The sequence below is a fragment of the Urocampus carinirostris genome, chromosome 10 (genome assembly GCF_059441175.1).
Source record: "Urocampus carinirostris isolate Australia breed hairy pipefish chromosome 10, RoL_Ucar_1.0, whole genome shotgun sequence".
Lineage (NCBI taxonomy): Eukaryota > Metazoa > Chordata > Actinopteri > Syngnathiformes > Syngnathidae > Urocampus > Urocampus carinirostris.
This window is the reverse complement of record NC_142358.1, coordinates 14,808,768-14,832,879: the sequence shown is the minus strand read 5'-3', so window position 1 is coordinate 14,832,879 and position 24,112 is coordinate 14,808,768. Positions and strand designations below refer to the sequence as shown.

General features: G+C 39.0%; 1 protein-coding gene across 2 annotated transcripts in view; it reads left to right on the top strand.

Annotated features, from left to right (window-relative positions):
• cbl (Cbl proto-oncogene) overlaps positions 1-23,546 on the top strand; it is a 37,547-nt gene extending 14,001 nt beyond the window's left edge. The window contains exons 3-17 of one of the 2 annotated variants that reach the window (XM_088345370.1): positions 6,513-6,659; positions 7,132-7,288; positions 8,410-8,531; positions 9,000-9,137; positions 9,669-9,756; positions 10,014-10,145; positions 10,224-10,442; positions 12,059-12,190; positions 14,507-14,651; positions 14,733-14,917; positions 15,035-15,123; positions 16,139-16,342; positions 16,431-16,519; positions 16,599-16,799; positions 19,185-23,546. In XM_088345370.1, the coding sequence (XP_088201496.1) occupies positions 6,513-6,659; positions 7,132-7,288; positions 8,410-8,531; positions 9,000-9,137; positions 9,669-9,756; positions 10,014-10,145; positions 10,224-10,442; positions 12,059-12,190; positions 14,507-14,651; positions 14,733-14,917; positions 15,035-15,123; positions 16,139-16,342; positions 16,431-16,519; positions 16,599-16,799; positions 19,185-19,480 (2,344 nt within the window). In that variant the 3' untranslated portion in view covers positions 19,481-23,546. Of the gene's footprint in view, positions 1-6,512; positions 6,660-7,131; positions 7,289-8,409; positions 8,532-8,999; positions 9,138-9,668; positions 9,757-10,013; positions 10,146-10,223; positions 10,443-12,058; positions 12,191-14,506; positions 14,918-15,034; positions 15,124-16,138; positions 16,343-16,430; positions 16,520-16,598; positions 16,800-19,184 lie in introns of both variants that reach the window. The other variant, XM_088345369.1, reaches the window with a different exon arrangement.
• Positions 23,547-24,112: the final 566 nt, after the last annotated feature.

Sequence of the window (24,112 nt, the reverse complement as noted above, 5' to 3'; positions counted from 1 at the left end):
TGAAGATGCGGTCCTTAAAAGTTAAATAGTGTTTTTCTGCGCGTTGTTTGAAGTCCTGCATGTATACATTTGCTAGAGGTCCTCATTGCTTTTAAGATTTAATCGCACAGCACCCACTTAAAACAAGTTGCCTATTTCTTAAAATCTACCTGTGATACACTAGCGGAACTAACTTAACGTTATTTTGGTCCTTTTACAGACCGGCTTTAAAGTGGTGGTTGTTGAGTCATACACAAATGGCTGTGTGCCAAAGAAAATTGTTTGATCAAACTGATAAGAAACAAAGTTTGCATGAACATAAGGTATGATGCCAGTGGCTGCTGGGCTTGCTTTGGGAAAACAATAGGATACTCCTCCTCAAACATGGATAGGAAAGCACAGCCATAATAAATATCACAAGTCAACCATTTAGCCAATGTTACACTTTTTTCAGGGCATCCCAAATTGTATCTAAGTTATTTGAAACTGCATATTTTATTCTCAAAGACCTGCCATAATGTAACTTCAAATCGCAGCTGCGTGTACGTTTTTAATACGAATTCGACAGAAACGTTTTTGTTGGTCATCTATTTGTAGAGAACCAGCTCAAGACTTTTTTTTTCCCTGCTTTTGCTTCCATTACAGTGAATCTTCACTTCACACTTTGTTTCATTTAATGATTCCACCAGAAGGACCATAAGGCCCTTTTTAGTGTATGGCCACAAATGGAAACTCATATTCGCACCTCATAGACTAAGGGTGAATCACCTCATTTACATGTTCTTACACTCATATACACATTTATCCATGTGATATGTTTTTTATCGCAGGAAGTCATTAGTCATAGTATGAGAGTGTTGATTAATCCACAGTCCACTTGCTTCTCATTTAGCTCCTGTAATTATTCGGGCTACGTCAAATTGGCTCAAATTGGTACAAAACTACACTCAAATTACTTTGCCCTGCAACAAAAATGTTCTACCTTAATCTCCAATTAGTGTTTTACCTGTTTGAGACAAACGCATAGTAATCCAATATGTTGTAGTTGGTCAAGAAATTAGAGATAGCTGCTGGTTTCATTCAGGCGCTTGTTTGTTGAGCTGTGTGCTTGGATCAATACTCAAGTGCACTATTGAGGAGCACCGTTTCCTGATGAAGATGTCATGAAGAGCCAGTTCCGTAGTTTTGAATTTGTAAAGTGATGACTGCAGGATAATAGTCACGCACTTGAAACTAGCGTATGAGGGGCTCCATACTTAACTCCTCGAGTACGTTTGGACTTTGTTTTGATTAGTCTCGTTTTTAAAGGGGAATTATTTTCTACATAGTCATGTAACGTGTGCTCTTATTACCGTATTTTCCGCGCTATAGGGCGCACCCCCAAAAAATGGTTTTTGGTCCTATATCTTCCATAGATAAGACGCACCGGATTATAAGGCGCTACAATGGGAACGTCGACAAAACAGTCAGACGATTCAGTCAAACTTATTACCCCCTTAACATTACCAAAGCTTGCAAAGAAGCAAATACGTGTCGTAGACACGTGCGGATGCGGTGTCCGTACGATGTCACTTAAATGCGTCATTTCAAATATCATTCGGAAGGTTAAAGTCTTGGAATTCAAGAAATGGCAACCATTCCTTAGTTTCTTTTTTCTTTTTCGCTCGCAACTTTACTGTGCATATGACAATAAACACTTGGAATTGAATTTAATTCACTCAACTCATCACAGCAACATCAAGATCGTTCTAAAACAAGATACCGGGAAAATATAAAGCCGCATAACTCACCTGAGTTCTCACGTTCAATAATGATACGGAATCATTGTCTTCTTACAACCGTGAGTGTAGTAAATCCAGGAGCATAAAATATCTACAGATACAGACTAATGAAACATGTTTCTTTATGGCCTTGTTTAGCAAGCTTGCTATTCAGTCATCCTTTTTGGCCAATTGCAGGGTTTGTTTAGGCCCTGTAGCGTATCCGAGGCTCCGAATAACTTCAGCCATTAGCGATCAATGTAACGGATGATTGACACATCTTTTTCGGCCAATTGCAGGGTTTGTTTTGGCCCTCTAGCGTATCCGAGGCTCCGAATAACTTCAGCCAATAGCGATCGATTTAACGGATGATTGACACATCTTTTTTGGCCAATTGCAGGGTTTGTTTTGGCCCTCTAGCGTATCCAAGGCTCCGAATAACTTCAGCCAATAGCGATCGATTTAACGGATGATTGACACATCTTTTTCAGCCAATTGCAGGGTTTGTTTTGGCCCTCTAGCCAATCCGAGGCTCCGAATAACTTTAGCCAATAGCGATCGATTCAAATGATGATTGACACATTGGTAAGCCAATGAAACGCCGGTATATAAATCCCAGCATACACCGCGGACTACTCCACGTCCGGGGAAAATCGAGTCGGCGGCTGTTGCGTAAGTTGCGAGACCTTGCGAATTTTGATATTGAGCCATATATAAGGCGCACTGTCTTATAAGGCGCATGGTCAGCTTTTGAAAAAAATTAAGACTTTTAGGTGCGCCTTATAGTGCGGAAAATACGGTAGTTATTTATATGAACTATTTTTTTGCATAAAGTGCAACAAATTAAGCAAATATCCAGGCACATCAACCACGTCATTTTCACAAAAAGTTGCATAAACAACTCCCCTACTATCTCTACTTTTAAAAAAATTAGAATAAACGGCAACTATTTTAGCCATTTACATAACTGATGTTCCTCTCTGTTATGTTTGGAAGCTAATGTAAGCAAATATTTAGTTTAAAGGGGAATTTTACGACATACTTCCTTCCTTCTTTTGAAATTTACAATCTCAAGAACTGTTTAGTCTATCATTATAAAACTTTAATTAAATCTTAATACCACTTTTCCTAGCATATTAGAATAACTTTGACTTTTTATTTTACTTGCATTTTAGAATGCATTTGTGGACCTGAATGAGTATGAGAAAAAAATAAATATTTTGGATCTTAAAACCTATCAACTTTTACAGATAAAATGTTGATTGGCAGCAATAAGCAGCTAAAGTATATTTAAATACATTTTTATTGAATGGTGCAATGTCAATAAGTAATGTGCACCTGTTTTCCCATACTATGTTGGAGTTTTTTTTCATAGTTTGGCCAGGGGTGCAAATTATACTTGGGTGAGATTTAAATTATTGCCATTTTTTTTACCGGGTATATCATTTCACATGAGTATAACATTTCACATTTTAACACTAAACTGAAAGAGGGCTCTCTAGGCCTGTGTTTATAGTCTCAACCTTGCCTTGTTGTGCTTGGAAAATACGGAATTTATTTTTCTATGACTAATTTGACATTTAATAACCCTTAGAATTAATCATCTTTAACTGATTGCAAATGTTATTTTTTGACAGCCCTTATTACAAATATGTTCGATGTAGAGATTAATTTATATCTTGATAGGTTAAAATAGGTCTAATGGCCTTTGTTTGTTGTTTGTCATTTAATGGCATAACCAATAAAAACATATTCAGAAGCATTGAGGGACGACATTTTGTGTGCATCTGCTGGAACGGTTGCTCAAAGGGATCACGATCGCCATGATGACCGATATCATATGATCACTTCACCTGAAAAGTTTCGCGTCAAAGTTCTTACAAAGTTCATGCATCAGTTCAGTGTTCTTGCAATAAAATGTTGATTTGCATTGTTTGGATATTAAAAGTATCACAAATGAAAAAAAAAGGGGGGGGGAAGCATGGAATTTATGCTTAAAAAGTATAATTTACAAAAAGCTGTTTTTCTCAGTTTTCTTGGAAACAAGTATTTTCAAGAAACTTTTAACAATTAACAATTGTTAATCAAAACAATGGTAAGAGCTGTAAAAATCCTTTCATAAAGAAAAAAGATGAGGGTTCAAGCTTTTCCTTTGCCTATTTAGCTACAAAACTAGTCAAAACGGCAAAAGCTGTCTGTCACTGGCTCTGCCCATTTGAGAGAAACTGCTTGAATTAATTTAAGTCCAAATAAATATAGTTCATTAGTGGCTGGTGCCCAAATGATTAACAAACAGAACGTTTTGCTTTAAAGTGGTTGTCCTAATTTGTTGTTTTGGTCCATCGATCTTAATAAAAATGCTATGAAAATCACCTTTGATGCACTTCTTGCAAGACTTTGGCTTCATGTGATCAATCTGATTTCCCGGCTTAAGTTTTGAGAAGCAAAGATAATACAGCTGCGGGCTTCTTTAAAATCCAGACAGACGTTCATTCTGTAAGGGCTGACCTTTGCTGCTGCGCTGCGCCGTATTAGCACAGTACGGACCTGGCTGATGAGCTAAACTACTTTATCACAAGCAGCAGGAAACAGGAAGGGAGCAGCCAGCTGCAAGTTCAGAGGTCAATCTATAGCACCAGTGGGGGAAAGAATGGTGGCGGAGGTTGACAACAATCTACTATTCAGAGAAAAAAAAGTATTTTTTTGCTGTGGTGGCCGCCAGGGATAGATGAAACATGGCGGTCAAAATGTGGCTCTTTTGTGTGACTCTTCATTGTTCACGGTGGCACAGCATTCGGATAATGAAACAGTTGGAGGGGGTAGCGCAAACACGGACTACAGTGCTACCATTGTAGGATGGTGATGGCCGGGAGTGATGCCATTCTGTTACTGCCCCTTTTTTTTAAAAATTCCATTTGCTTGATTTTTATGTTTTTGGGTTGTTTGTGGTGTTTGCCTTGGGACAATCAAAATATGTCCCATAAATCCCATGTTAAAATATTAGTCACTTAATGCTAACGTCAATTTTATTTTAATGCCATATACTAAAACCATGAACATGTGTTGCAAGCCATCTGGAACACAGTTTGTGTTGTTGATTTTTTTATGCTATTCTCAATTAAAGCTATTTCTCCAGTTTTCATCTTCATAGGCGACATAGTGTCCCGCAGCTGCAGCGTGGTCTGCCTTTTTATTACTGTCGCTCTCGTGCATGTCAATATCTGCTGCACAACAACCACACTCAATGTTTTTGTTTGTGCGGGTTCATAAATTAGCGTCCTTAGAATCACTCTGCCAATGCTGCCAGGTACTACAGAGCTTTGCCAACGCTGCACTTTTTCCCTTGCTCTAACCTCTCCTTTGCATCATTTTTTTTGCTACCCGTTACTTCAGTCTTACAGAGGAATGTTGAGCTTTCCATTTGCTGGTCCTCTTAATGTGTTTTCAGTGGACTTCCTGTGTGGCAATTCCATAAGTTACACTCTCTTTATGTGGGATGCAACTGAAGGAATAAGAATAATGCTTATCTCAAGCTTGTCGTGTAGGAGGAAATTCAATTAAGTTCATAATACTCAATAATTATTAAGAATGATGACAAAATATCTTTGCTAAATATGTGACACTGGTTCACAAAACTGGTTGTTGTGCAGTAATGTGTGTAGCAATCACCAATTTCAGGGTGATTACTGTACAGTATAATCTGACTTTACCTCATAGTTTCTCTTCCTTTCACTTTTTGCACAGACAAAACACGGACAGGTGGATATTTTAAATGTGATTCACAGACTCACCCTATGGAATATTACCGTAAATGTTGGACTATAAGGCGCACCTAAATATAAGACGCACCCAGCACATTTTGAAAGAAACCAACATTTTGTACATAGTAAAGCTGGACCTGACTATAAGCCACATGTGCTCACATTGAAACATGAGATATTAAAAAGAAAGACCGTACACTGAAAGAGTTTTCATAATATACGGTACCTTAACGTTCTGGTGGGCCGCCACACTTTTGATAAATACATACAATTTCACCAGTCACTGAAATATGTCGTGCCACATATAATTGGAAAGCTTAAACTCAATATTTGATGACCATTTTAAAATATACCTACCAGAGAAGCTTCACGATCAGTCTGAAATGAGATCCCTGAAAACTATAAAGCCAGCGTATCTCAGCAGTATGTCCCCTGAGGTCTTCAACTTCTTTGAATGTCTGTGAAAATGGCTTCGTTAGATCAGGACAATCCTTAGAATCAAACGATGTAAAATATTTACTCAAACACATGATAATGCCGACAAATAAATAGGAATCCTCCCTAAACATTTCTGCTTTATTGGACGTTGCTTCTTGTAATCCGTTCATTTCACCACATTATTTCCATTTACAAATAAACAGACTCGTAAAATTATTCTTAGTATGGTAGTTAGTCCTCCCCTTTCAATTTACACCTTTTCTATAATGAGGGTATTTTGTTGCTAGCTTTATTCATGCACAAAGAGCGACGTTAGATTAGACTGCGTCTTTGACACATGTATCCCACGTGTCTCACACTTACCTTTACTGCTCGGGCGCCCCTAGCAACAGTTAGAAGAAATGCATTAGCCGCATCATTACATGAGCCGCAGGGTTGAAAGCTTGGGGGGTGGAGTCGTGGTTGACAGTCTGAATTTTAATGTAATAGAATACTGTACTATAGAATGATTATTGGTGATGTTGTTTTTTGACAGGGCGTTAACCATAAAACATTATTTTGTTTGCTTTTACAGGAGGAACCTCACCAAGCTGTCTTTGATTTTCAGCCACATGCTGGCCGAGCTGAAGGCCATCTTTCCAAATGGTCTGTTTCAGGGCGACAATTTCCGTATCACCAAGGCTGATGCTGCAGAGTTCTGGAGACGTGCCTTCGGCGACAAGTGAGACAAATGGATGTTGTATTTTAAGTTCACTTAAAATCTAGTATTGTTATTTTGCAGAAATGGCAATTGTTTTTCCTCAACGGTTTGTACACTGGCTGAGGCTGAAAACCAATTATTGATCGTCCCATTCTTTGTCTGACTGATACATGCTGAAAAAAGTACTCTGTTTCTTCAAAGCCTTTATGTACTTTGTTGTATCTATGTGAAGCCGTGTTTCCAGCAAACTTTCTCCAGCCTGTTCGTTTATTTCGTAGAGGACAGCACTAACTGAAAAAGCTAGCTCCATAAATCATCAAATTCTGCATACCAGCACCTTACCATGTAATTTTACATGAGACAACTATCGTATTTGATGACAAGTAAACCTGATAGCTCAGCCCTCTATACGTAAAGAAGAATCACAAACTTAAACAAACCAACCCATTGAATATTCCACTAAAAATATATTTCTTGGTTTTCTGTTCCAAAGGACCATTGTGCCTTGGAAGGTGTTTCGTCAGTCTCTACATGAATTCCATCCAATCAGCTCAGGGCTGGAAGCAATGGCCCTCAAGTCCACCATAGACTTGGCATGCAATGACTACATCTCCGTCTTTGAGTTCGACATTTTCACCAGGCTTTTTCAGGTAGTCATCCAAATTTCATCTTTGTAAAGACTGTATTTACTTAAGGTCAACTATATGTCTACCAGACAAGCAGTTTGAAGCATCACATTTAGACATGAGTCATTGATCTCCATTTTGTAGTCAGGCGGGTGCTAATCAAATACACATTAAAATGCAGCGCCTCTGTGTATTTTGAGCTGTGCCACTGCTGTTGCTTACCCGAGGCATAATGAAAAGCCACAGGAAAAAGGTCACAAGGCAGATTTGTCTTCAAAGCATATTCGTTTTGAAAATATTTATGAGTGTTAGCTTATCAATACATTACTAAACGACGTCTGACTCTTTTCAAATGTGTCCTACCAGTCACCCATTTGTTTGTTGTATTCTTTTTACATTATAATTCCTTCCAACCAACGGGGTATCATATCCAAAACACAAAAACTGTTTATGACACACTTCCTCTTGCATTTGTGTCTGAAACCTTTATTGGAAGCTAACATTTTATTGTTTTAATTTATTTATTGCTGGTTGTTACCCAAATAGTAATGATGTTCTTATCTTGATTAGACAGAAAGGACACAGTTCAGTCTAAATAGTGATTGTTATTATATCGGTTTCCTTTTTCTCTCCTTTATTTAATTGGCCCTGGGAAAAAATGTCACACTAATTCAAAAAAAATTCTACTACAAGAAAAAGATGCATTTTGATCTCTTGTCCACTGGAGCAAGTATTATGAACAACCAAGTTTGAAGAGACTTACCTGCAGTCCATTAGTGTTTAATTAGATATTCAGAATTTCTTTTACAGAACACCAGTGACCTTTGTGGTTGTTCATGTTAGTTTTACTTTCCTTCACACCACTGGCAAAATTACTGAGTGAGGCTGTTGTAGGAACAGTCCCGTCACCAGTGCACTGTAAGACACTAGAAGTGTAAATTCATTTTATATACAACCAATATAACTATTTTAGAAATGTCATATTTAAGTTTACCTTAGGTGATTTGGTTTCACTTATGGTTTAGGGTTTGACCTATTCTGAATTTTGTCGCTGTGAGGCAGCTGCAACTGGCAGTTATATGAAAGTACTTTGATCATACTTTCAAGCTGCAGTAAACTAATTAGTCACAATTTCTTTGTCGTAGCCATGGTCGTCACTTCTACGAAACTGGAACAGTTTGGCAGTCACGCACCCAGGTTACATGGCCTTTCTCACTTACGACGAAGTTAAAGCCAGACTGCAGAAATTTATTCACAAACATGGCAGGTGAGAGAAGAAGCCGCTTTTTTATGTCACTTTGCATTTACTGGTCTTAATTTGGATGATGCAATAACAAGCGGTGCTTGCTTCCAGTTGAGTTACACATGTGTGAGTAGTATTTGTCTAAGAGTGGGTGTTAGTAAAGGCTAACAGTGTACTGGTATCTAGCATCAATAGCTTAACATTACATCGAAAGACGATGTCACACAGTTTTGGCCAGCATGAGCGGTGTGACGTATTTGATCTGGCATTAGCTAGGTTGGTGTAAACACCATAACCGTTTATTACACAGCACTTGTCACTCAACCAAGCCCGAAAGCAACAGTGTAATACTCGGCCGGCTGTTACAGACGTCAATACATGACGTGCTGTCATATTGCAACATTTCAGCATCTGTTCGCACCTTGCAACTTGAAACGGTGTGTGAAATTATTCTGCTCCTTCATTTGTTTTTGTTTTTTTATGTCTCTTCAGTTACATCTTCAGACTAAGTTGCACCCGGTTGGGTCAGTGGGCAATCGGCTACGTAACAGCAGATGGAAACATTCTCCAGACCATTCCTCATAACAAACCTCTCTTCCAGGCCCTCATTGATGGCTTTAGGGAAGGATTGTAAGTCCAGAAGCATTCTGTTTGGAATTCCTAATGAGTACAGTCAGTGTCATGCAAGTATCAAGTTGCTGAGTCATGATCTATTTTGTAGCAGTCAAGATGTGCCATGATCAGGACAGTAACTTCCTGTTTAACAAATGTTGAAGTGAGATTTTTTTTTTTTGAAAAATTATGCACGGCATATATATATATATATATATATATATATATATATATATATATATATTGTAACAGATTTCGCATATAATTGGAGGCTATTAGTGAATATATATTTTTTTAAAGATGAAAAAGTCATCACACAGGGTGCCGGATCTTATTCTTCTTGGTCAGCAACTCTCAAATGCTGACCAAGGTGGAGCAGTCACAAGTTGCCACAGAAATGCTGCTGTATTATTTTGTAAAATGTTCATGATCCAAATTGAAATTTGAATCCTGCATGTTGGTCCGAAAGTGTGCTCTCGTGAGAACAGTCTAGTAATGTTTGTGGAACACCTGATTTCCGTAATCACCCCTTTGTCTCAACATCTACAGCTATTTATTCCCTGATGGCCGACCCCAAAATCCAGACTTGACAGGACTTTGTGAGCCTTCACCCCAAGACCACATTAAAGTCACACAGGTCAGAGCAGCAAGCCTCTTTATCGTCAAATCCATTTTTCCAAGTATCGCTCAACCAGGGTGGAAAATTGGCACAATAGATCATAGTAAATAACCCAGGGGTCTGTTTTAAACATTTACATGGCCAAATAAAAATATAACTGTGGAATGTAACCTAAAGTGAATAAAATGGTTCCTGAGTATTACTGAAAAGAAAATGTGTGCTCCTGTGGGCTTACGACAGTTGTTCTCCCCCCCCCCACCCCTCCTCTTCTTCAGGAGCAATATGAACTTTACTGTGAGATGGGCTCTACCTTTCAGCTGTGCAAAATCTGTGCAGAGAATGACAAGGACGTGAAGATTGAGCCCTGTGGTCATCTAATGTGCACATCATGTTTGACCGCTTGGCAGGTAGTAAACGGGACTGTTGTATTTTTGTTCTCTCTGGGCAAGTTCGTGCACATTCCTTATTCATGTCCACTGTTGCAGGAGTCCGAGGGTCAAGGCACGGGCTGTCCGTTCTGCCGCTGCGAGATTAAAGGTACCGAGCATATAGTTGTGGATCCGTTTGACCCAAAAGACAACAGTGGGAGCTCCTGCAGAGGGCTTTTTGGGGCAGAGGGTGCTCCATCGCCCAGTTATGATGACGACGACGATGATAGACTTGAAGACCCCCACTTGATGATGAGCAAACTTGCTTGTACAAAGGTGAGTTGAATGTTTTGGTAGCAAGACATTCCCATCATGCGTGTAAATCAGTGGCGGACGATGCATTTCACTCCTAGGCCTTCAGTAAAGCTACCTCTGAATAGATCCAACCCTTCATAACTATTCTATTGCTATAAAACCTTAACTGCAGCTATGACACGTAAAATAAAGCATCAATAATCCATCTTTATACCTAGTGTGAGGTGGCAAGAGTCAAGAACACACTCACATTCACCAAACATTCATTCCCCTTAGCTCTTCCCAACATGACACAGAACATTAAGCCCACAGCACAAGAATAATCTCATAAAATTGGAATTATTTAGGAATATTGCCACATTTTACTAACCAAAAATCATTTATTTGTACACAAAATCCATCCTCCTTTCTTAAGATTTCAAATATTCAGACGTTCAGATTATCCATGCATATCAGTTCCATCAAGAAGTACTTTTCTATCGCCATCAAAATTAATGCTGGAAGTCGAGCATATCCTGTCCTATTTCTGGCATAACATTTTGTTAGATTTAGGGCTGAAAATATGCGTTCGACAGTCTCTGTGGATATGGCGTTTTTTTTTTCCTTTTCATCGTGGAGCTCCGTTACTGCCCTCTAACCAATCATAGTTTGCGAAAAAACTGAAGTTTGCTTACGCCTGCTAGAAGGCCCTGGTGTCGCCAACTTGAAATTTGGTTAAAGCAACAGCCTTGTCGACGCTTATTTTATGCAACTTGACCTGTAGAAGATGTTTTGAAGGAGTAGATTTCTGACCCTGGCAACAATTAATGGCTGAAATGTGATGGATTAAATGCGTACCTTTTTACATACAAATAAAAAATGATTTTGGGTGAGTAAGATGTGGCAATATTTTAAATATTGCGAATAAATGAAGACAAAAGAAATTTTGCTGCTATTGGTCTTGTTGCTATTGGTTATTTATATTGTGCCTCATATTTTGCTTCTTTGCACGCAGAGAAGTCATTTAATCTGTGCTGTATGTTGCGCATAGAGCATATTTTACCATAAAAGTGAAACTGAATAGAGTAAATATGAAAACACATCTGGAAGAAGAGCAACCAGTGGCAAAGCATTAAAACAATGCTGACAGTCAATTTGGAAGTAATCATATAAAGTAATTAACATTACACGATTCAGATATTTTTTTTTTAGGCCAGCAGAGTAGGACTTGTAGTCAGTTCGTTTCGCCACATTATTTCCGTTTGCAAACAGACTTGTTTAAATTATTCCCATTATGCTAGTTAGTCCTCCCCTTTCGATTGACACGTTTCCATGTTTGTTCATGCTAGTTTTATTCATGCACAAAGCATAAAATAACATTTTAGAACATTTTGCCATGAAACTTTCTGAAATACTGATAATAAAGAGCAGTGATACACCTGTCATATTTCAACACCACAGCATTCTTTGTGACAAGTTACAAGAAATATTATTTCTGTCTTGTCATTTGTTTTGCGGAAGTTAGAATTTATCGGTCTAATCACCAAGGAAAAGTTGCTATGCTCAATAACCTTTACTTCTTTATTATTATATTCATGCCTAGTAACCCTTACTTCTTTATTGTTTTTGAGACGTTGAAGCTTTGTTGTGTGATACAGGTGGAACGTCCATCATCACCCATGTCCATGACTCCTCAGTCATCGCTACCACCTGTGCCACCAAGACTAGACCTGCTTCCACACAGAACCACTAACCCACCAGGTGCCTCCAGTCCGGGAGTCACTACAAAGGTCTGTAAAGATGAAGAATATTATTAATTTTATTTTAGCATTGGAACAAGCATGGTATATTTATTGATCAGTATATGAATTCAAACATGGTTACTTAAGCCAGTTTATCTCAACCAATGTACTGTGGCACGCAAGTTTGCTGTAAGAACTTGACTGGTGGCCTGTGCCACAGGGAATTGTCCAATTTTGTTCCCAATTCATGACAATGGGTTGGTAATTATTTACAAAAAGCGTGCATTAATTTTATATATGTGAAGTCTTTCTGTGATCAGCAGAGTGAATGGAATATTCTTTAATGGCATTTTTTTGATTATTTGCTCAGAGGGTAGAACAGGGAAATCAACCAGGCAGCTTAGTTTGTTTGAAAATGAAAAAAGCTTATTTTGCTAATCGTATGTGTACAGTTACAATAGAAAATATTTCCTTCTTAAAGATACATTCTGCTAGTTTTAAATAGAATTTTACCTACATTTGTAGAAAAACAAATTAAACGTGTCGTAAAACTAGAAAAAACAATGTTTTGTCAAGTTAATATCAATGACAATAAAATAATTATAATTCAATTTTTTTTTAATCTTTTGTGTGCCTGGAGATGCTTTTCTCACAGAAAAAAATTGTTTTTAAAAGTTTTATCAAGGCAAATTTGACTTTAGCTGGGTTTTAAAAGGTAATTCTGTCAATATTGAATAATAATAAGACATGTGAAAAAAGACTTTCCCCCATTTCGCCCATTGATTTATTTTTACCCTGAATTAATCAAGGCAGTTTACTTTGAAAAGGAGTTGTATGCACCAGTCTGAATTCTAAATATGGCTTAAACAGATAGTAAGCTTTCAGGAAATGGCCCGTATTGTTAAATAGGGTGACTGTTTTCACAGCTCTAAGTCAACCAATAACAACAGTGTTGTGAAGAGGAAGTGGGCGCATTCAGTTGCTGTGTACCAGTGTTGTCACGCAAACAGGTCCTACTATTGTTCACATTTTTCTGACACTTGGGCTTAGTGATGCTGATCTATTCATGGCTGCTACTATTAAAAGTAATATGATAATTACAATTTAAACAATCCCTGTTTGATATTGTTTTTGTGGGATCCTTTTCTGTTTTTATGGGTGGAGGTCTAAGCATAAGTTGCAAATAAAGTCTGCACAAGTACTTTATTTTCCGCATTATTAGGCTTACCGGCAAAAAGTATTTTGTGATGTGTTTTTTAATATAAAAAAGACTGGACCATAAGGTGCATATAATTACTACTGTAAGGGCCAGGGTCCAACTATAAATAAATAATACCATATATAAATGCACATTTGAATCAAAGGGAATACTTTAGTACCCGGATCACAGAGGGGAAAGCGCAAGATCCCATCAACTAGACCACTAGGCATATAGACGACACGTTAATTTGCATTAGTGTTTATTTGTATAGCCCTTAATCACAAGAAGTCTCAAAGGGCAGTACAGATTACAGATTATTATTACACCATCCCCTAACCTAAAACCTACACGAAGGGAAGGAAATCTCATCTTCACACTACAGTATTCTTAGACACGGTACCAAATGTTTAAAATTATTGGACTGGGCCACGAGAATATGGTCATATATTAAACTGGTCTGTGGAACTGGAAATGTTGGGGGGCACTGAAGTACAATGTTGTAGCGCCGACTCGCTAAGTCTTTACAAAGTGCACAATATTCTGAACTGAATGAAGATAAAGGCATTGTGGGAGGTAATTTGGTCGCCCTGAAAGTCCTAAATAAACGCCTGGCCACACATATTCAAAAAGTGAGTCGCTTATGATGCTTAGTTTGACCTGAAAAAGAGTGAAAACAAATTTTATTCCAATTTTTAATCGCTTTTTGTTTTCCCCTTTTATCTCACATACCTGGTACCGTGACTAAAAAAGTGTAATAGTGAAATAAGACCTAGTGCCTTTTCATTGTGTTGTCTGTATTCCTAGTGGACTAGTGGACCGGATCGCCCCCCGCAATCCTGGTTTGATTCCCGTTGCTTTAAATGTTATGCAATTGTGAACATCATATCCTAGCTGCCAGATAGTAAGGAGTCTTTTCTCAGTATTCAGCACTCATACCAGTGCTGTCCGGTTCAAATCCCCTTTGCTACCATTGTTAGGCAATTGTGGCCATTAATTCATCGACTGATCAATATTGCACGTATAAATTTCTGGCCAATTTGGGGGTTTTGGGTGCGCCTTTATAGTCTGAAAATTACAGTAACTGCTCTAATCCGCTCTTTTATCATAATATGAAAATATAAAGTAGCACTAATCAGGTATAACTGTCTGACTGTCCTCTCCAGGCCGCAGCTCATCATAAAGACAAGCCTCTCCCCTTGCCCCCAGCGCTGAGGGATCTCCCACCTCCGCCTCCACCCGACCGTCCACACGTGTCTGTTACCTGCCTGGACACGCGTTTGCAAAGACGACCCCTACCCTGCACGCCCGGTGAGGCCCCCAGAGAGAAACTGCCACCTGCTCCTCCCAACCGGTCATCCACTGACTGGAACTCTCGGCCTGTTCCCAAAGCCCCCACATCTTCGTCTCCTTCATCTTCCTTGTGCGGTCAAGTCTCTGTCGTGGGTGTGGAAATCCGGACAGGTGTCAGGGAGCTCTCCAACCGACACTCCCTCCCTTTGGCGCTACCCTCTGTTCTAGACGCACGAACGGATCCGCAGAAGAACAATAACTCTCTCAGTTTGGACCACCCGCTGGTTAGCACAACAGCATTTATAGTCGTTTTAAAAAATAGCATGCAGAGTCGACAGATATGAGCAAAAATTCAACTGCACATTATTTTATTTTTGATGTTTTTTGATTTTTGGTTACAGAACTTTGTCTCTGTGGGTGCTCAAGATTATGACAACCCCAAAGTCAAACCATCGTCCTCTGCCAATGCTATCTACACACTGGCAAACAGGTATTCATTAGCATTTGTTTTCTTTTAGGATTTCAAACTTAGAAATTTTTATAGGTACATGCGAAGCTATTGCATTGCATTTCAGCTTCTGTCCATCATGTGTAGGTTCATACAATTTCCCCAGGTCTTTATGTATGCTAGGTAAACTGGTAGCCATAAAAGTAAATGGTTGTTTGTGTCAACTGTGTAATTGACAAGTTGTCGCATATGACCAATCAATTTTGCTGCCTTATCTATATATCTTAGGACAGGGGTGTCTACGCAAATATTGAATAGAATAATTGCTCCTTAAAAAGGCTATTCATTACATCAGGGGCCTCCAACGTGGGTAGCAGGTAGCCCCCTAAGAACACCTAAGTAGCCTGCATACAGTTTTTGAAAGTAGCTCCCCAGTGATGTGTCATTGGTAATTTTCGATTCAATTTGATTTCTGACTTAAATGATGTTTCAGTGGTTGACCTTTTCCAATTACAACCTGGTAATCACGTAGTAACAACATGGTAATGATAAGTTATTTTAGAAATGTATGTATATCAATAAGGCAGGCCTTTGCACCAAAAGTAACAAAAAGTAACACTTGGCTTCAAAGAGGTTGGTAACCTACTGCTATATAGGGTGCCGGTTTTCTTTAAATATCCAAAGTTGTAATATGTATTCAAAATTCAACAAATTGTTATAAGCATTTTTGTATCTCTAGAGATAAACCTCACAGAGATATTTTTTGCTTTTTACATACGATGCAACCAAACAACTCGGGAATATACATTTATAAAAACAGTCAAAGTAGTACTCATGTAAGTAAAGTTTGTACACCACTCTTTCACTTGTTTCGAACTGAGCATTTTTTGTTCTATTGGTGATTGGTCTCATACTCCCTCCCAATGGAGGCCCTTTTTAGAGTACCGGTAAATGGCATGAAGTCAAGGGGTGTTGCATTTAGTTAAAGCCGTTCGCTTACTGAACTCTTAGCTCATAAGTCAAGCCAGCACTTCAAAGTACACGTTTTACCTTCCAGACCGTGTTCGACTGTGCGGCTGGCAACAGGTGAAGAAGTTCGCGACAGTGAGGAGTCAGAATACATGATCCCCTCATCTCGGCCCGTCTTGCACCCTGTCCCAGCGCCACCTAGAGGAGAGAGCCCCCCTGTTTCAAGGCTGCCACAACCTCAGTCTCTCTTTGCCATTCAGACGCAGACTCAAGCCATCACCTTCAACCAGCGGTAGTCCTTACACCACATGATCACTTAATGATGGAGATGACATTGCCTGTATTGCAACATTGCTGAAACACTTTGGCTTAATCTCCAGGTCAACACTCGTCGAACTTGAGGACGGACTTCCAATGTACGAGGCCATGTATAACATCCAGGCCAGTTCCCAGCAAGCCAGAGATTCAGGTTCTTATGCGAAATAATGAACTTGTATACACAATCTTAATTGTCATGTGACACTATATTACCCTCTCAACTAAAACAGATTATTCCCAGCTCCCTCCTCTACCCTTGAGCAACGGTCCTAGGGAGCACACAGCAGAGGATAGGAAAGATGAGGACAATGGTTACGATTTCCCGAAAGCGTGGATGCCTATGCCCTCCACCCGAAGGGCTTTTTCGGATCTTGGAGCGTCGTCCTCATCAACGTCATCCTCCTCATCGAGTTCATCATCTATGGCAGCTTGTAAGTTTCCCTGAATGTAGTTTTGTGATAAGTTTGACTCATCATAGTCTTTGAGTTTTTCTTTTATGCTGTTTATTTAATATGCAATTCCGACTTTTTTGTCAGCAATGTCTCCTAATTAGTTTTTTTTCTTCTTCCAAAAATACTAAAATGTCACCAAGTCTTTTGTAAGAAAGTCAACTACAGTTCTCAAGTGTTCGTTCCACATTTTTTTCTAAATTGACACCACAATTAATGTATTTAAAGGTACTGATAAGTTTACTCGGCAATCAAAGTAAGGTAAGAAGATATCAATGGATTTTAAACTTGCAAGAAGAACAAGGGGGAGAGCCCGAACATCATATAAGAGATTTCAAAAAGCCCTCCCGTGAGCCGTGCATTTTTTAAAATATTAGTAGGTCACGAATATTTGTCCTATTTTACATAACATGAGGCTCACCTAGACGCAGCTGTCATGATTGAGTGTCATCTGTTGTCTACTGCAGGTATCCCAAAAAACCTTGTGAGACTGTTTAAAAAAATTGAAGAAAAATAGTGAAATTCAGCATCTTTGAGTCTCCGTAGTTGGCATTCTTCCTTGTGCTTTGTAGCACTTGTTTTTCGTTTGCACTATGCACAACAGCTACATCTACTTCTCCAAGCAAAACTTAAAATCAACACCAATGATATAATTCCTGTAACTTTAATGCAACTTTTCTTTGTTTATTCGGTTGATTAAATGTTATTGTAGCCTCGCCTTAAAGGAGCTGTACAGAATTTGGAACTTTTTTACTCGCTGCCCCTGGCTTAAGTCATCAATGCAGCCTCTGCCAAGCTCTATATGTTGCGCGTGCAAGTACTTGCATTTCTTGGAGTCTTCTTTTTTCAGCTTACTTGGAGTTTGGGTTGGCATTTGGACCATACTTAATATAGGCAATTTCTTACTTTTGCCGTTTTCATACTACACTAACAAATATAAACAAAAAACTTCTGGGACGACCATCAAGTTACCGTATTTTCCGCACTATAAGGCGCACCTAAAAGTCTAAAAATTTTTCAAAAGCTGACAATGCGCCTTATAACACAGTGCGCCTTATATATGGCTCAATGTTAAATTCGCAAGGTCTCGCAACTACGAGAAGCAGCCGCCGACTCCATTTTTCGCGCTGTGCATACTGGGAAATATTAAACAACGATTCTCTTTCATACGTGCGGGGAGACAGCGCCGGGCGACATACGCCACTATGTGTCAGTGGATCGTAAATGCATGGGCTGATATATCAGTCTCAACTGTGGTCCGAGCTTTCAAGAAGACGGGAATTGTCCCCGAACAGCCAGACAACATCAGCGACACTGACTCAATTAATGACGACCTTGATGAAACGGAGCCGGACGTGTTGGATGGCCCATTCACTGAGATGGTCAATTCGAATACTGCAGAAGAAGAATTCGAGGGATTCGTCAATGAGGAGCTTATAGAGTGATCTTTGTTTTTCTTTTGTGTGTTTACGTTTTACATTTTACAGTTATTATGTTATTGCTTTATTGTTATTGTTTTGCACTTGTTGTTTTTGCACATTACGAGTGTCACTTTATTGCGATTGCACTAACGTTTCATTTAAAATAACAGTATCAGACGTTTTTTTTTTTGCGTGTTGACTAAATGGAGGAAAAGTAACATGATATGCCTTGATGTTGTTCAAAGATGTTAAAGATGTGTCACGAAAATGTTTTACCTCAGAGAAAATAATAAAACGGCTGTTTATTTATTTTGGGAGTGAATGGAGTTGTGGAAAGCTTGTTTGTTAACAATAAAGTTTGACCATTTTGAATGTTTTGTTGACATTCCCTTTAGCGTGGCAACATCTAGAGGTTTCATAACGTAACTACATTCTCTACTGTAGTCAAGTCAAGTCACATTTATTTACCGTAAATAGCCCTTAATCACAAAAATGTCTCGAAGGACTGCACAGGATTACAATTACAAAATTGCACAATTACCTGATCTCAAACCAGCATGCACTTATAGCGCCTTATAATGGGGTGCGTCTTATGTATGGCAAAAGTTTTAAAATATATCATTCATTGAAGGTGCGCCTTATAACACGGTGCGCCATATAGTGCGGAAAATACTGTACTCTACACGCCCTTGTCTTCCCCATTCCTCTCACCTATTGTGTTTCGCCACAAACCGCTCTGCTATGGGTAAGATAAAAGCAGATAGACACAGGAACAAAATATGGGCTCTTTGAACAGATTTGGTTTAAGTTAACACGTACTTGAGGAAATATTCTACTTTCAACTTTTTAAGGACACCTCAAACGACACACCCCACCTTGGTCAGAATATTAAATTTGGTGTTACTGTTACTTCGCCTCAATAACTTCCTTGTTCATGTGTCTTCAGGCATCTCTGAACTCGTGGAGGCTCCCGAAAGGCCTCCCAAACCCCTCCCAAGACGGATCAACTCAGAGCGTCGGCCCAGCCCCGTCCCGCCCTTCCCCGTCCCTATCGGTTGCGGGGTCCCTGCAGGAGACGTCAACCCTCAAATTAGCAGCGAGATTGAGCATCTCATGAGTCAGGGATATTCGTACCAGGACATCCAGAAAGCACTGATGATTGCACAAAACAATATTGAGATGGCCAAAAACATCCTGCGAGAGTTCGTCTCCATTCCATCCACGGCACACGTTCTCACATAGCACCGTGGGCCGTAGCGCCCCTGCTCAGCTTGATCCAATTTTCTAAAGGTCGGCACGGCTCGCCGCCCGCTGCGTGACCCTCTCCGGTGCTATCCGGTGCCCCCGCCAAGAATTTACCCACCAGTGGTATCTCTTTCGGGGCTGCTACAAGAGCATGTGGCCTGTGGCGTCAACAACGCCCTTCAGAAGCTTTGTTGAAAATGTAACCAAGACCTCATGAATACAATGTATGTCTAAATGAAAGTTTAATATATGGTTAAATGTATACAAAATGTGTGTAATTATTACACTGTAATATATACAAGTCAGTATGTGAGATCATGTCTGCTCCAATGATTGCTCTTGGTACTAGCGGCAATGCGAGGGTTGACTTAAGACAACTCTGATTAGCAGCACTGCATTTGTTTGCGTGTTGGTCTAAGAACCCCAAAAATATTTCATGCCAGTCCAATTTTATAATTTAGGATTTATTTGAAGGAAATGAAAAAAGTAAGTAGAAAATAGTGATTTATTCTTTGGGACATATCTTTGTAACATGTGTCGACAAATCAGTGCCCCGAAGACCTCTATGTAAGCCCAAACTTTAATCAAAGTTCAGAAAAATGTTTTATTTTAAATTGGGTAAACTCTGTTTTCTTTTTTTAAAAACCCATTGCACATTAAAACACATTTTTTTATGAGTCTGGGGGTGGACAAACTGTTAAAAGGTGAAACACAAATCCCCTAAATTATATACAAAGTAAAGATACAATCGGGCCTAAAAAAAATCCAGCCGGACCAGGGCCCACGGGTATGTAAACCCACACCCTTAACTTTAATTTGGGGACCCAGCTCGAAACAAAGCTAAATTTTTTCTTGAGGAGGAGGATCGGTGATTTTTAGATTTCAGATATAGTTTTGGATTTGACATTTGGATAATGGGCTAAGGTTGTGCTTCAAAACACTTTTCTGAAAACATTCAGCTTTATTTTCACATTTTCAAGATGGTTTCAAACCATTTTTTTGTACAAAAACCCAGTATCCTCAATTCCTACTCCAAAACCAAATCTGAGAAAAATAATTGGCTTTGTCATGGTAAATTGTGTACACATTTTCGTGGGACACCCTCTACAACTGAACGCTTTGTAACGACTCCCATGTACATGTTTAGAGGGAGCCAATGGAATCGCTGTAGGTTAATCTAGTCTAAAGGGTCTTTTTAAATGTGAAAAACACTTCTTGTGTCATTTCGATCAAACATACACATTTATTAAATGTGTTTCAACTCTAAATTCTGCATGAGAAAAGCCACAGGGCTCTTACTTTTATCTGAACAACATGAACTTGGTACTTCATGTTTTCATATGCTTGAAACCAGCTTATGTTGTCACTGTTTGGCTGCAGTTGTGTGTGGGATCATGTGCATGTGTGCAAGCTTGTGTGCCTGAAATAATTTTGATTGTTTTAATATCGCCCATTCCGCAGTACCAGATGGGCCCAGTTGTGCGGCAGAGTTGTTTTTATTTTTCCGACCGTTTTTGTCCGACGCCATCGTCTGTCTGGTTCAGGTTTTGCTCTCCAGCTCAGTGCGGTGTTGTGATTACAAAAACAGTCAGTTTTGTTGTTGTTTCTTTATTGGTAATATATTGTAATATGATCCTAAATATTGTTGTAATTAATTCAGAAGCGCTTCACTGCTGCTACTATTATAGTGTTAAATAATAATGCCTTAAATGTACATTTGTGAATACTGTTTAACCTGGTTTGTTCTACTTTAAAGTGACAGTATCACCTGTTTCCACAGTCGCTAATGTAGCATACTTGAGCGTACAAGAAGCTCGAAAGCTGTCAACTTTAAAATGTTGAATGTTTTTTTTTTTTTTTTTTTTTTTTTTTTTTTTTTTTTGGGAGGCGAGGCTCTCATTGTGTATCACTTGGCGGCTCCTAGTGGTTAAAAAATTGATTGAATAATAAGCAAAAATACATGAACTATCATAAAACCCGTTTTTTAAGTACTCATAGTCCAGGTAATATGTATTTTACATAAGATGAGGCTCACCTAGAGAGAGCTGACAAGATTGTTCACCATCTTGTTGCTACGCGTACCCCAAACAAATGTAAACAGCTGGGCAGAAAAAAAAGAAAAATGATGTGGTTTGGTCACTTTGAGTCTCTATTTTTTGGTCTTCCTTTGGGCTTTGTTGTGTTGTCATTCTTGGTCGCGCTAAAGCAACGTATAGGGGTTAAAAATTACACAATGTCCCTTTTAGGTTATCATAGCGGCAGAAAGCAAAATGCTATGACGCAAATGCTGCGCCGCTAAATGTGTGGAACTTTGTGAAGCTAACAAATGTTTTCACAACGGGGTTCTTTCAAGGTGGAAACATGAGCTGCACCTTCGCCAAATGTTTTAATGTTTAAACTGAAGTTCAAAGTTTTCCGTGGAACAAGAAAGCACTATGAAACTTGGCATGTTCTGGAGACTAACGTTGCTAACATTAGCAAGCTTAGAGGTATTCCCCAGCAGTTTTTTGTTTCCAATTAGGCACAGAATGTGTAGTTTTCCACAATTATGCAAATATGTTGCAAAATATTCCGCGTGCCAGGCTACTCAAGAAATTTAGTCTCAAAGTTGACCCATCTGGCTTTTTACCTGTAAAGCTGTGACCTCATTGAAGCAACACATCACTTTCAAAATGCTGAATCGTAATATATGTTTGAGTTTGATTAATATATCATGTAAGCTGACCTCTAAAACAGACTGTGACCAGCGATTGCAATTTGCTCATTTCTACTTGGGGTAGGCGATTGTGACTTTTTGTTTCTTTTTCACTGCATGTTTTGCTGTCTATACTTTTTTAAACCAGCTCCTTGCTTCGGGGCTGCCGAAGGTTTTTCTGTTTTGTTGCTTGCAGCCCACATTCTGTTGTTTGGCCGGCTGGACTGGCATTAATGCCGGTTTTGTCCTATCCCTTGGTTTATCCGCGGCCTGCTTCACGTTTATTGCTGTAGCCATTGACATTTTTTGTTGTTAGTTCCTGGTTGCTCACTGCATGTTTTTTTTTTATCGGCTAACCTGGCGTTGGTGGTGGTTTGGCCATGTCCCTTGGTTTATAAAAAATTGGACTCCCCTGCTTTGAGCTTATTGATTGCTGCTTTTCGTTCTTGGTTGCCGGTTAGCCTTGATGCTCACTGTGTGTTTTTTTGGTCGACTAGGCTCGCGTTTTTCCGCCGAGGTTACGTTGGCGTCTCCCTTTGTTGTTTTTTTTTTTTTTTTTTTTTCAAGTTAAACCTTTTTTAGCTGCACCCCTTTAGTTGTACCAATTCTGCCTCTACCTGTGTCACAACGCCTAGCCGTTCTCCACAAAAACTATGCTTAAAACACTCGTAAACTTTTTGACACTAACACGTAAAACAATATGGCCACTGGCTTGATAGGATGTTTGTGTTCCTGCGATGTTGTCACAGATCAGGATGACAAACATAATAATTTTGTCTTCAAGAGGCATTATCCGTGAAAATAATTGGAATGTACCAATGAAATGTATACAGATTTCATGTAAAAATTATACTATTTCCTTACATTTTGCGTGATAAAACCACCATCCATTGAGGTTAAGGAATGACACTCCCCTGAAAGGGATTCGCTGTGGAGCTTTTTTAAACTTGGCCAAATTATGGTCAGTTCTCAAATCACTCAGGAATAACCAATTAAAACCCGCAGAGTCTGAATCAATAAAGTTTATCTTGTAGCCGTAAATCATTGATTTATTTTCTCGTCATTCAGTAGTAGATTGTGTTTGGAATAAACCAACTCAAACAATGCTTTGAGGTACGTTGATGCGAACCTGGTATTTGAAGAACGTGTTTGTTACGCATTGTACATAAATGACTCCAGTTGAAGCTGTGGGGTCCATTCTCATTTACGGTTTTGTGTTCCCAGTTGCCTTAAATTTTAAGAATGGAGTCTTCATTGTTAATAGTTTCAGGATGTGTCATTTGCTGTGTATTGATTTACTGGTATAAATTGTGATTTGATACTGTCACTCTAAAGGCGATTGTGTAAGTAAAAGACAAGAATGTTCAATTTTACATTCCTGTATTCTGTACCCCAAAATACACACACATTTTTGTATACTTATGTGAAGCAGTGCCATTTGTGCACAGATCATAATTGACTGAGGCCTTTTGTTGTATGTGTGTAAGTGCGTGTGAGTCATAGTGTGCGTGTAAACTGGCGGTTGTTTGTGTGCTGTCGCTTTAGGGCCGCACAAGTTTCTATGAGAGGCCGTTCAATAGTAAATCATACTCGCTCTCACACATAATTTCATACTCTCACACATTCACAACTGTTCTCATCCAAACACAGTCATTACTATGCAAAAAACACTACCATCCTCTTATGCCTACTTATACTCTCATAGGCACAGTCATAACCATTCACAAACTCTTGTTCATACTTAATGCTTTACTAATACACGTTACTATACTTTTACACATACTACTATACTCATGCACACATTACTCTCGCCCTAATATAGTCTCTTGCACATACCACTATACTCTTATACATATACTACTATACCTATTCACACTTGTATACTCTTTCACACATTGCAATTCTGTCATACACACTACAATACTGAGAGCAAA